The sequence below is a fragment of the Mustelus asterias genome, chromosome 10 (genome assembly GCF_964213995.1).
Source record: "Mustelus asterias chromosome 10, sMusAst1.hap1.1, whole genome shotgun sequence".
In the NCBI taxonomy this organism is placed as follows: domain Eukaryota; kingdom Metazoa; phylum Chordata; class Chondrichthyes; order Carcharhiniformes; family Triakidae; genus Mustelus; species Mustelus asterias.
The window spans coordinates 61589929-61604092 of record NC_135810.1 but is presented as its reverse complement, the minus strand read 5'-3'; the positions used below and the strand labels follow the sequence as shown (position 1 = coordinate 61604092).

Genomic DNA, 14164 nt, shown 5'->3' with positions numbered 1-14164 from the left:
TATATGCCCTGTTTGTGAACAGAACTCCCACTCACCTGATGAAGGAACAGCGCTCCGAAAGCTAGTGGCTTTTGCTACCAAATAAACCTGTTGGACTTTAACCTGGTGTTGTGAGACTTCTTACTGTGTTTACCCCAGTCCAGCGCCGGCATCTCCACATCATTGCTGCAATGTTCCAGTGAAGCTCAACGCAAACTGGAGGAACAGCATCTCATCTTCCGATTGGGCACTTTACAGTCTTCTGGTCTCAACATTGAATTCAACAACTTCAGATAACTTGCTCTATCCCACCTTGGCCCCCTTTGTTTTCGTTCATTTTTTTTTTTTTTAGTGTTCTCTATCTTTTATTTCTTTATGGTCTTCCTTCATTTTTCTTACCACCCCCCCCACCACTCTTTCCCACTACTTCATCCCCCTTCCCTTACCTTCCCCCCCCCCCCCCCCCGCTTCTCCTTTCTCTACATTCTACCTTTGTCCCATTCCCCCCCCGCCCCCAACATTTCCATCTGCTTCTCTGCCGTTTGGCCATTCACACCTTTATTTTCTCTGTAGACAGCTACTATCAGTCTTTTCCCCTGGTTTCTATGGCTATGACTCAGCTTTCATTCCCTCACCCGCAGTATAAATATTTCCCACTTTTTATGCCCTTTAGTTTTGACAAAGGGTCATCTGGACCCGAAACGTCAGCTCTTTTTTCTCCTTACAGATGCTGCCAGACCTGCTGAGATTTTCCAGCATTTTCTCTTTTGGTTATTTTATGGAGAGATTCATGCCGGTTTTCATTCTGAGGCTGACACTTTTGAAAAAAAAATATGGTAAGATTCCACCCAATATATTTAACCTCAATTAAGTTATAAATCAGATTAAATCCAGGCTTGGTTTGAAATCTGTTCAACAGTGTATTCAAAATTAATAAGCCAAATGAAATAGATTTTGAATTATTGATACACAAACTTGCAAAAGTCAGAAGCTATAAATCTTAATGAAATTTGAGGAACTACAAATGGCATGTATGCTGCTTTCGATAATATCTACTTTTATAGAATTTAAGACTATGAAAAGACTACTTTTTCCAGAATGAAGCTGACAAGAATTTAACAATGACTAATAGATAAAGTAAAACATAGGGGAGGCTTCTTCACGCAGAGAGTGGTGGGAGTGTGGAATGAGCTGCCAGATAAAGTGGTAAATGCGGGGTCACTTTTAACATTTAAGAAAAACTTGGACGGGTTCATGGATGAGAGGGGTGTGGAGGGATATGGTCCAAGTGCAGGTCAGTGGGACTAGGCATAAAATGGTTCGGCACAGACAAGAAGGGCCAAAAGGCCTGTTTCTGAGCTGTAATTTTCTATGGTTCTATAAATCTTACTTTCTCCACCTTCTGTCCTGGACCCAAATACTTCTCATTATTAATCACATTGAACCAACATCAATTGTTTCATGAAAAAAGTAAAATTTAGGTTTACAAATTTATGGAAATACAAAAAAACCTTGTTTAAAAGCTTCTCGAAAAATGGAACAAACTCCACCTCGTATATTCCTAACGCAGTGAGCTGAAAACAAAAATAAGCTCCACCGAGCTAAATTGTCTAACACTGATCAAAATCCTGCCCAAAAGGCCAATTTGCTGAATTACGCCAAGGATTTTCCTGATTTCCCATCATAACATTGGTAGATCAACAGAAACCCGAGTCGCAGTGTAAACTGGTTACGCCATTTATCTGGGGTGTTTGCCAATTATTTGACAAGTCATGGTAGGAGACTGGGATAGCATTTATTGACATTCTACCACAAGTGGCAACGACATTTAACTTTTCATTTGCAGCAGCGTATGCCATTTCTGGAAGCAGCTGTGAAGTGACAAAAAGTACAACCACTGGGATTAGACAAATAGGAAAGGCAGAGGTGCTTTAAATAGGGGATTTTACCTTTCGTATAATCTGGATAAGCAGACAAACTCATGTCAGACAGGTAGTGAATTTCATTGCTGTTTATGAACTTATCCTAAACATAGCCACGTGATAATGGCCCTATAATCCTTTTGGCTGAAGTTGATTGAGAGGTAGCAGCATATAGAAGCCTCCTTCAACAGCATCTTGCAAACCCACAGTGTCTAACCCTAGAAGGACAAGGGCAGCAGATGCATGGGGACAGCACCACCCTGACTTGGAAATATGTCATCATTACTTCACTGTTGCCAGGTCCAAATACTGGAAATCCCTTCCTAACAGCACTGTGAGTGTTCCTACAACACATGGACAGCAGTGGTTCAAGATGGCAACTCACCACCACCTTCTCAGGGGTAATTAGGGCTGGGCAACAAATGCTGACCTTGCCCGCGATGCTCTGTTGAAAGAATTTTAGAATCATAGAATCCCTACAGTGGCATGACAGACCTAGGTGAGGGTTTATTGTGGAAATAATTTTATTGAGGCGCTTGTGTCAAATACATTAATTCAAATAGTTGCAGGAATATTTTGATGGTGGCAGAAGAAAAGCTCATTACTGTTCTAGAAAGGATTTATTTTAAACAAATTTCTGAATCCACAAGTACACGATATATAAAATGTGATGCATCTGAGAGTATGTCCCTTCAGCTTTGAGACAAGTTTCAGATTGTACCAGATATTCCCCCAGCTCCACCATCAGCAGTGTCTCTTGTCAGTGGAGCCTCGGATTCTTCCAATTTGGGATTTAGATTTACTACTCAATGGTTTCCCAAAAGGTTTCTCACTGTCACAACATAATGGAGGGATCCACACTGGTTTCGCAGGTGGCGCCACACCACAGTTCTCCGCACTCGGTCACTTTTTTGAAGAGCTGGGAGTTTTGCGCCGATACTGGGCAGGGAGGGGAGGTGTTGTGCTAAATGCACTAGTGAGCCCAGCTTTGGGTGCTTGGGCACCGTTCCGCCAGGGCATCCCGATCACAGAATGTACTGGGTGACCCCCGATCTCACCCCACAGACATCAGGACCCCTCCACCATCATCAGCAGCACGTTCCCCCACCCCCTCCCTGACACAGGTTACTGGCATCAGAATACAGGGGCCCTCCCGACATGGGTCCCGCTGCACGAGCCCCCAGTCAGACCACCTCACATAGCCCCCATGTCATGGCCCCCATTCAGGCCCCAACTGTCAGCACTGTCCCTGGCACACTGGCAGAACCCAAATGGCACCACTGGGTTGAACAGTGGCCATTGCCGGACACTCAGGTGATCATTGCTGGGTAGAGCGCCCAGCCATGCCCCCAACCACCTGGGGCTTCAAAGGCTTCCGATTCCCCCCGGCGTGACCATCGCGGCAGGTTTCTGCTAGTGGAGGCCAGTAGTAATTCTCGCTGTTATCGCATCAAGCCCAAAGGCCAGAGAACTCCATGCGCTGGGATTTGGAATGCTAATCGGACTTGTGCTTTTTCTGGGCACAATCCGATTCACGCCATTAGAAAGGGACCGGATGGATTTTTAGGCTTGCAGGCTATTCTCCAGGATCGGCACAATCTCCTTACGGCACAACAAGGTCAGAGAATCGCCACCAATATCTAGAGATGCACTATTGTGACCTAAAGGCAAAATAAGCTGCCCCATTGACAAACTGCCATGTGAACTGGATACTTGTAATCTCACACGTGCCACAACATACACTTAAATCTCTCAAAAAGCAAGCTAACAAGCAGTTTGCATGAAGCAGCATAAAATATAGCACTTTTGATGTTTCATGGATCTGTACCAAAAAGATCTCTTTGCGCCAGTTAGACACTTATTTTCCAAGGAGGTCACTTCCTTACCCCTCACATTTACCCATGTTCAAATTTATTTGACATTCGCACAACCATTTTACAAATTTGTCCACTAGTCTGAGTAGCTACTCCGGGTAGCCCCCACCCCCCCCCACCCACTCTGCGTAGCCCCCCCCCCCGCCCACTCTGCGTAGCCCCCCCCCGCCCACTCTGCGTAGCCACCCCCCCGCCCACTCTGCGTAGCCACCTCCCCGCCCACTCTGCGTAGCCACCTCCCCGCCCACTCTGCGTAGCCCCCCCCGCCCACTCTGCGTAGCCCCCCCGCCCACTCTGCGTAGCCCCCCCCCCGCCCACTCTGCGTAGCCCCCCCCCGCCCACTCTGCGTAGCCCCCCTCCCGCCCACTCTGCGTAGCCCCCCCCCCGCCCACTCTGCGTAGCCACCCCCCCGCCCACTCTGCGTAGCCACCCCCCCGCCCACTCTGCGTAGCCACCCCCCCGCCCACTCTGCGTAGCCCCCCTCCCGCCCACTCTGCGTAGCCCCCCTCCCGCCCACTCTGCGTAGCCCCCCCCGCTCACTCTGCGAAGCCCCCCCCGCCCACTCTGCGTAGCCCCCCCGCCCACTCTGCGTAGCCCCCCCGCCCACTCTGCGTAGCCCCCCGCCCACTCTGCGTAGCCCCCCGCCCACTCTGCGTAGCTCCCCGCCCACTCTGCGTAGCCCCCCGCCCACTCTGTTTTCTGAGCAGTATGCAACCCATTCTGCTAGCTGTTCCTGATTAGCTTGATCCATCTCTCATAATTTATCTGAATTCATTTGGATTTTCTTTTTTATCTTGTTACTTTTTTTACTGCCATTATATTACTCTTAGTGCAACTATCCCGTCTTCTTTCCTTTTCCTTTCTAAAAACATAATACCCTGCAATACTTCACAGCCAATCTGTTATTTATGCAGTCAAGTTTCAGTTGTCCCAATTATATTTGTTTTTCTCAATGAATTATTGCCTCCAGTTCTCTTGTTTAATCCAAGTTTATCATTTCAAGCAAGATGATCGCCTCGCAGTCGCAACAGATGCCACAACAGGTTATTTGTGGATTGTGTTCATTGGGACTATTATCACGATTCTACATCTATCAGTAAAACATAGAAACTAGAAACAGGAGTAGGCCATTCGGCCCTTTTAGCCTGCTCCACCATTCATTTTGATCATGGCTGATCATCGAATTAAATATCCTTATCCCCCCCTTCCCCCCATATCCCTGGATCCCTTTAGCCCCAAGTGCTATATCTAATTTCTTCTTGAAATCAGATAATGTTTTGGCTTCAACTACTTTCTGTGGTAGTGAATTCCACACATTCATGGGGGAAGAAATTTCTCCTGACCTCAATTCTAAAAGATTTACCCCTTATCCTCAAACCTTGACCCCTAGCTCTGGACTTCCCCACCACTGGCAACATTCTTTCTGAATCTGCCCTGTCAAACCATGTTAGAATTTTATAAGTTTCTATGAGATCCCCTCTCACTCTCCTAAACTCCAGTGAATATAATCCTAACCAATTTAGTCTCTCCTCATATGACACACCTGCCATCCCAGAAATCAGCCTGGTAAACCTTTGTTGTTCTCCTTCTACTTCAAGGACATCCTTCTTCAGTTAAGGACACCAAAACTGCACACAATACTGTACGTGTGGCCTCACCAATGCCCTATACAATTGCAGTAAAACATCCCTATCCCTATACGCAAATCCTCTCGCTATGAAGGCCAACATACCATTTGCCCTCTTTACTGCCTGCTGTACCTGCCGCGCTTACTTTCAGCAAATGATGTTTAGAGATTCTTAGAAATTCAACTCCCTAATAGCATCCCACAATCTTAGAATTTCAAAGGACTGAAAGTTACAGGGAAACTGCAGTTTCTGAAACAAACTTTTCAGGAAATGCCAGTACACAGTGATATCATTACATTATTATCCAAAATAATTTTTAGGTCGGTAAAAAAAAAGGAACCCTTCATGATGTTCTGGACAAATTTCTGCATTCTAAATTTTAAAGTAACAGAGTGATCTTCAGAAACAATGCTCATTAGGCAATAACGTTTCAAATTTTTGCAAACTCACAATGGCATTAGGATTTTATTTTGGAATCGTTTTGAATCTACTCACAGGTTAGACAAACAAGCAGGGTTCGGACAACAAGATCGCAAAGAAGCTTCCATCTCTGAGGTACTTGTGCAGAAACAGCTGGAAGAATGATCTCTGCTGGAACATAGTACTGGATTGTGTAAGTTACCAAGATCCCAAAGGAGTAAAGGATTTTCACCAACTGGTATAACCTAGAGAAGAGGTAAAGATACGTCACCAGGGCACAACAGGTTTGTGATGCTTAAGTGTAACAAAACTTGTCAGTGTTGCAAATTTATAAGAAATTGTTATAACAGGATATCTAACTATGAAAGAAATATAAACATAAGATGGCGGTTTCATTCATAATTACGTCTTTTCTCCTCCTCCCAACATCGGTTAATCATTTGTAAAATCAAAATGTTCATTTTGCCTTTGTTTATTTTCAAAGCCTTATTTTTAAATCATTGTTTCTTACACAGTTAACACAAAAATACACTCCGTCTCAATCATTTTTCCATCTTCAGTACCACGAAGGTACCATTTTCATATTGCAGACAGTAGTGCCGCTGGATGCTTGATAAGAACACAAGAACATAAGAACCAGGAGCAGGAGTAGGCCATCTGGCCCCTCGAGCCTGTTCTGCCATTCAATAAGATCATGGCTGATCTTTTCGTGGACTCAGCTTTACTTACCCGCCCACTCACCATAACCCTTAATTCCCTTACTGTTCAAAAATTTATCTATCCTTGCCTTAAAAACATTCAATGAGGTAGCCTCAACTACTTGACTGGGCTGGGAATTCCACAGATTCACAACACTTTGTGTGAAGAACCCTTTGTCCTCCTCAACTCAGTACTAAATACATGAATAGGATGGGAATAGAGGGATATGGTCCCCGGAAGGGGAGGGGGTTTTAGTTAAGTCGGGTAGCATTGTTGGTGCAGGCTTGGAGGGCCGAAGGGCCTGTTCCTGTGCTGTAATTTTCTTTGTTCTTTGTTCTAAATCTGCTCCCCCTTATTTTGAGGCCATGCCCCCTAGTTCTAGTTTTACCTGCCAGTGGAAACAACTTGCCTGCTTCTATCTTATCTATTCCATTCATAATCTTATATGTTTCTATAAGATCTCCCTCATTCTTCTGAATTCCAATGAGTATAGTCCCAGTCTACTCAGTCTCTCCTCATAAGCCAACCGTCTCAACTCCGGAATCAACCTAGTGAATCTCCTCTGCACCCCCTCATGTGCCAGTATATCCTTTCTCAAGTAAGGAGACCAAAACTGTACACAGTACTCCAGGTGTGGCCTCACCAACACCTGCAACATAACCTCACTGTTTTTAAACTCCATCCCTCTGGCAATGAAGGACAAAATTCCATTTGCCTTCTTAATTACCTGCTGCACCTGCAAACCAACTCCTTATGATTCTTGCACAAGGACACCCAGGTCCCTCTGCACAACTGCATGCTGCAATTTTTTACCATTTAAATAATAGTCCATTTTGCTGTAATACCTACCAAAATGGATGACCTCACATTTACCAACATTACCCCATCTGCCAGACCCTTGCCCGCTCACTTAGACTATCTATATCCCTTTGCAGACTTTCAGCGTCCTCTGCACACTTTGCTCTGCCACTCATCTTAGCGTCATCTGCAAATATTGACACACTGCACTTGGTCCCCAACTCCAAATCATCTATGTAAATCGTAAACAATTGCAGTCCCAATACTGATCCCTGAGGCATACCACTAATCGCTGATCGCCAACCAGAAAAACACCCATCTACCCCCACTCTTTGCTTTCTGTTAGTTAACCAATCCTCTATCCATGCTAGTCACATGAGCAGCCTGGGAATGGAGGGATACAAACGATTGGTCTAGTTGGACCAAGGAGCAGCACAGGCTTGGAGGGCCGAAGGGCCTGTTTCCTGTGCTGTACTGTTCTTTGTTCTTTGTTTAATACATTACCCATAACACCGTGCACCTTTATCTTATGTAGCAGTCTTTGGTGTGGCATCTTGTCAAATGCCTTCTGGAAATCCAGATACACCACATCCACAGGTTCCCCATTGCCCACTGCACATGTAATGTTCTCAAAGAATTCCACCAAATTAGTCAAACATGACCTGCTCTTCATGAGCCCATGCTGCGTCTTACCAATGGGACAATTTATATCCAGAAGTCTCACTATTTCTTCCTTGATAATAGATTCAAGCATTTTCCCTACTACAGAAGTTAAGCTAACCAGCCTATAGTTACCCGCCTTCTGTCTACCTCCTTTTTTAAACAGTGGCGTCACATTTGCGGGAACCACCCCAGAGTCCAGTAAAGTTTGGTAAATTACCACTAGTGCATTTGCTATTTCTCCCGCCATCTCTTTTAGTACCCTGGGATGCATTCCATCAGGGCCTGGGGTCTTGTCTACCTTTAGCCCCATTAGCTTGCCCAACACTACCTCTTTCGTGATAACGACAGTTTCTAGGTCCTCACCTGCCATCGCCTTCCTGTCATCAATTTTTGGCATGTTATTTGTGTCTTCCACTGTGATGACTGACACAAAATACCTGTTCAATGCCTCAGCCATTTTCTCATTTCCAGTTATTACATCCCCCTTCTCATCCTCTAAAGGACCAATGTTTACTTTAGCCACTCTTTTTTGTTTTATATATTTGTGGAAACTTTTGCTATCTGTTTTTATATTCTGAGCTAGCTTACTCTCATAATCCATCTTACTTTTCTTTATAGCTTTTTTCGTGATTTTCTGTTGACCTTTAAAGATTTCCCAATCCTCTAGTTTCCCACTAATCTTTACCACTTTGAATGCATTTTCTTTCAGTTTGATACCCTCCTTTATTTCCTTAGATATCCATGGCTGATTATCTATTTTTCTACAGTCCTTCCTTATCACTGGTATATACTTTTGCTGAGCACTGTGAAAAATCACTTTGAAAGTCCTCCACTGTTCGTTAATTGTCCCACCATAAAGTTTTTGCTTCCAGTCTACCTTAGCCAACTCCTCCCTCATCCCATTGTAGTCTCCTTTGTTTATGCACAAGGCACTGGTATTGGATTTTACCTTCTCATGCTCCATCTGTATTTTAAATTCAACCATATTGTGATCGCTTCTTCCGAGAGGATCCCTAACTGTAAGATCATTAATTATTCCTGTCTCATTACATAGGACCAAATCTAGGATAGCTTGCACCATCGTAGGTTCCATTACATACATTCTATGAAGTCCTCCTCAAGGCTGCCTTGACCGACCTGGTTTGACTAATTGACATGTAGATTAAAATCCCCCATGATAATTGCTGTACCATTTTTACATTCATCAGTTATTTCTTTGTTTGTTTCTCGCCCCAGCATGATGTTATTATTTGGTGGCCTATAGATTACACCTATCAGTGACTTTTTCTCCTTACTATTTCTAATTTCTACCCAAATGGATTCAACCTTTTTTTCCATAGAACCTATATCATCTCTCACTACCGCCCTGATGTCATCCTTAAATATCAGTGCTACACCTTACCTTGCTGTGGATCCCTCCGAACAGTCTGATACCCCTGGATATTTAACTCCCAGTCATGACCATCCTGCAACCATGTCTCTGCAATGGCCACCATATCATACTCGTTCGCAATGATTAGATCCACAGACTCAGCCTAAGGCTCTGGGGACACGAGTTTAAATCCCGCTATAACAGCTAAATTTAAATTCAATTAATTAGTAAATCTGGAATAAAAAGCTGGTCTCAGTAACGTTGACCATGAAAAGACCAAGTTGTTGTTCAAAACATTCTGGCTCACTAATGTCCTCTAGGGATGCAATTCTGCCATCCTTATCCGGTCTGACCTACAAGAGAATCCAGATGCACAGCAACGTGGTTGACTCTTAACCACTATCTGAAACGACATAACAAACACTTAAAGAATAGGCCAAACAGATCAACTGCCGTGGACCTATTGCACCTGAAACGACAAAGATACACCTTGGCCAGCTGACCTTCCAAAGTGGTCCTTACTAACATCGGGAGATATGAGCCAGATTTGGGAGAACTGTGGAGGGGGAGTGCAAAATTCTGGCCCATGTCACTGTAATGGCCATCATGTCTTATTTATTGATTTCTATTTGTGCTATCGGTTCAATCATTTTGTTACTAATACTCCGTGCTTTCAGGTAAAGAGCCTTTACTTCTGTCTTCATACCATTCCCTACTTTGACCTTATTTGCTGGTGCAATTCCTATGTTTCTATGCTCTGTCCCTTGCCATCACTCTCGGCAATATGTAGCAAGACAGGATGAATAACTGACGTTACAGTAGAAAATTCTCCAGGTAAAAGTGATGATAACATGATAGAATTTCACATTCAGTTTCATGATGAAAAATTTGAGTCTGAAACTACGGTCTTAAACTTTAAAGGCTACAACGCTATGAAGACGGAGTTGGCTGATGTGGACTGGGAAAATAGTTTAAGAAGGCAAGACTGTAGAGAAACAGTGCCAGGCATGAAAGCAGATATTTAATAACTCTCAACAAACATGTACTTCATCAAGAAAAGAAGACTCCGAAAAGGTTGCAGCATCCGTGATAAACTAAGGGAGTTATGGATGGTATTAAATTAATAAAGATGTACAACGCTACAAAGATTAGTGATAGCCCAGAAGATTTGGAAAATTAAAAACAGTAAAGGATGACTCAAACAAAAGGAGAGAAATTGGAGTAAGAGAAAAGTGGCAAGAAATCTTAAAATAAATGGTAAAAGTTTCTACAAGAATATCAGAAGGAACAGGGGAACTAAGGTCAGCATTGGAGTCTTAGAGAGTGAGACTGGGAAATTAATAATGGAACAAGAAGCAACAGAGACTTTAAGTATTTTGTATCTGTCTTCATAGTAAAAGATGCAAAAATCATCTCAAGAACAGTAGAATAGCCTGGGGCAAAAAGAAGGAAGGTACTTAGAACTTTTTTCTAATAATTGTTTTAAGTAACTAATGGGACTAAAGGCTGACAGTCCTCTGGACCTGATAACCTACATCCGGGATTTTAAAGCAAATGGCTGCAGAGGCAGCGGATGTTCTAAATTTTCCAAGGCTGTAGAAAGATCCCAGACATTTGAAAGGGCAGACATGTAATAGCACTATTCAAGAAAGGAGATGACAGAAAGCAGGAAACTATTGGTCATGTCACTGGGAAATGCTAAAATCCATTATTATGGGGCTAGTAACAAGGCACTTAGAAAATCATAATACAATCAAGCTTATTGTGCTGGAGGTGATATATTAATATTGATAGAAGATTGACTAATTAACAGGAAACAGAGTCAGAATAAACCAATCATTTTCAGGTTGGCAAACTGTAACAAGTGGACTGCCTCAAAGGTTAGTGTTGGGAACTCAACGAGTTACGACCGACATTAATGACTTGAATGAAGGAACAAACTGTATTGCAGTCAAATTTGATGCAAAGATTGATGGCAAATCAATTTCTGAGGATACAAAGAGTCTGCAAAAGGATATAGATAGGTTAAGTAAACTGACATAAAATTGTCAGACATTTGTAGAAAATATGAGGTTGTTTACTTTGGCAGGAGGAATAAAAAAACAGGATATTATTTAAGTGGGCAGTGACTCCAGAATGCTGCAGTAGATAGAGATCTGGGTGTCCTTGTACATTGGATGGTAAATTGGTATAGCAAGTATTTAGGAAAGTAAATGGAATGTTGGTCTTTATTGCAAGGGGATGAAGTATAAAAGGAGAGAAGTCTTACTACAGCTGTACAGGGCATTGGTGAAACTGCACTTAGAGCACTGTGTACAGTTTCGGTTGCCATAGTTAAATTGAGATATACTTTCACTGGAAGCAGTTAGGAGAATATTCACTGGGCTGATCCCTGAGATGAGGGATTTGTCTCATGATGAAAGGTTGAACAGGTTGAGCTTAGACGAATGAGAGGTGATTTTATTGAAACATTTAAGATTTAAAAGGGGTTTGACAGAGAAGATTCTGACAGGATGTTTCCTTTCGTGAAGGACTAGGGCACAGTTTCAAAACAAGGGATCTCCCGTTTAAAATAGAGATGAGGAGCATTTTCTTAGAGGGCGGTAGTCTTTGGAATTCTCTTCCAAAGAGAGCAGTGGAGGCTGAGTCATTGAGTATACTCAAGGCTGAGTTGGACAGATTTTTGATCAACAGGGACACTGAATGTTATGAGAAACAGGCAGGAATGTGGAGTTGAGGCCACAATCAAATTAGCCATGATTTAATCAAATGATGGAACAGTCCTGGTGAGCTAAATGGGCTCCTTTTGTTCCTATTTCTCATGATGTTTTGATATTCTGCCCCACTGACTGAAAAGACCACTGGAAGTAGCGGCACAGTGATGCACTATCAGGTGGAAGGGACTCTGGCGGTCTGCAACATTGTTTGTAGACCCTATGAATTCTCATGGCTTCAGGTTAAATATGTACAGAAGTTGCTTGCTGATCAGCACCTACCACCTTCCTTCAACTAATGAATTAGTAGTCCTCCAGGTTGAACATCGTACAAAAGTAGCAAAGGCACAGAATAGACTCTGAGCAGGGGACTTTAATATCCATCAAATGCCTGCTAGCACCACGACTGACCAAATCTTAAGCCACACCTGCAGGTCCGGACTTGTGCCATATGGTGAAAACCCAACACAAGGGAAAAACCTAACGTATATAAAAACATAGGACAAAGGAGTGAAAATAGGCCATTCAGCCCATCCTCCAACATTCAAACAAATCATTGATGATCATTTATGCCATTTTTCCCACTAGACTATTGGTATCCAGAAATCCATCAATTTCTTGAACATGCTCAATGATTGAGTCTCCACTGTGCTCTGGGGTAGACAACTTCAAAGATTCACCACCTTCTGTATAAAGAAACTACTCCTCATCTCGATCTTAAATGACTAGTCCCTCATTCTGAGATTGTGTCCCTGGTTCTAGACTCACCAGCCAGGGAAACATCCTATTGTTACAGACAGAAGAGAGGGGCATACCCGAATTCCTTCATTTTCTCACTGTCTGTAAACAGATGTGTTTTGATTTTTGAAATAAGCTGCGGCACGTTTCCCCCAAACCCTGTTTGGGATGTCAATTTTAAAGTTATTTGCAGCAAACTCTCTTTAAATCAAGGGTATTATTTATTCATATATTAAAACATTCAAACTCAGGTGGATGGTCACAACTTCATGCTCGCACACAAGCACACAGTAAAAAGATAGGAAAGATTAATTTTTACAACTATGAATAACTTTAAAGAAAAAGAACCACATATATGAATCAGTTTACATTATTGTTCAAATCCAGAATGTTAGAGTCTAACAAGGGTGCTTCATGAAGGACCTACAGTTCAGGCGGGTTCAGGGAGCTTAAACAGAATTCCTTTAAGGTTTATGGTGATGTAGCAAGATGAGGTTGAAACTTGTTATATCTGCAGATGAGACTTAATCTATTTAGCAGGCAAAGGCAGGAACCTTTCAGAGAAACAGGAATTGAGGAGGATTAGATGTGATGCAGGCTGTTGGACAGCCTAGAGTCCTGTCATGATGTTTGCAGGCTGGAGGTTAAACAGCAGATTGAATTGCGGGGCAAACTTTCCAAAGGCCAAAAGCTTAGGTCATGTGATGTTGCCGATTAATGAGTCAGTTACAGGCTAGTGAACAGTTTCTATGTCTCTGGTCAAAATCCATTGCTCATTTTAGGAGACAGAAGGTGGCCATCAGTGCATCTGCAGGTATAACAAGTTTCAACGCCTCTCCCTTGCCAAAGTACATAAATCAATAGTGCACATTGAAGTAAATATATATGATCTGATAGCAATTATGGAGATGTGGCTGCAGGACAAGAAGATTGGGTCCTGAATGTTAATGGGTTCATGACATTCAAGAAGAATAGAAAGTTAGGTAAAGGTGGAGGGGTAACACCGATAATCGAAGATGGCATTGGAGCAATAGACAGAGATTGCCTCGGTTCCGGAGATCAGGATGTCGAATTGGTTGGGGTGGAGATAAGGAATAGTAAAGAAGTTACTAGTGGGAGTGGTCTACTGGCCCCCTAACAGTAACCACAATGTAGAACAAAGTATACAAGAAGAAATATTGGGTGCTTGTACTAAAGGGATGGAAATAATGATGGGTGATTTTAATCTACATATAAACTGCAAAAGTCGGATTGGCTGTAGTAACCTGATTGAGGTGTTCTTAGGGTGCCTTTGACATAGTTTCTTAGAGCAACACATTCTGAAACCAAACAAAGAGCAGGTTATATTAGACTTGTA

At 42.9% G+C, this 14164-nt stretch overlaps 1 protein-coding gene across 2 annotated transcripts in view; it reads right to left on the bottom strand.

Moving 5' to 3' along the window:
* The window catches only part of LOC144499630 (neutral amino acid uniporter 4-like), a 340726-nt gene that overhangs the window by 213407 nt on the left and 113155 nt on the right, over positions 1-14164 (bottom strand). For both annotated transcript variants that reach the window (XM_078221802.1, XM_078221803.1), the window contains one exon: positions 5899-6068. In XM_078221802.1, coding sequence (XP_078077928.1) covers positions 5899-6068 — 170 coding nt within the window. The remainder of the gene's footprint in view (positions 1-5898; positions 6069-14164) is intronic.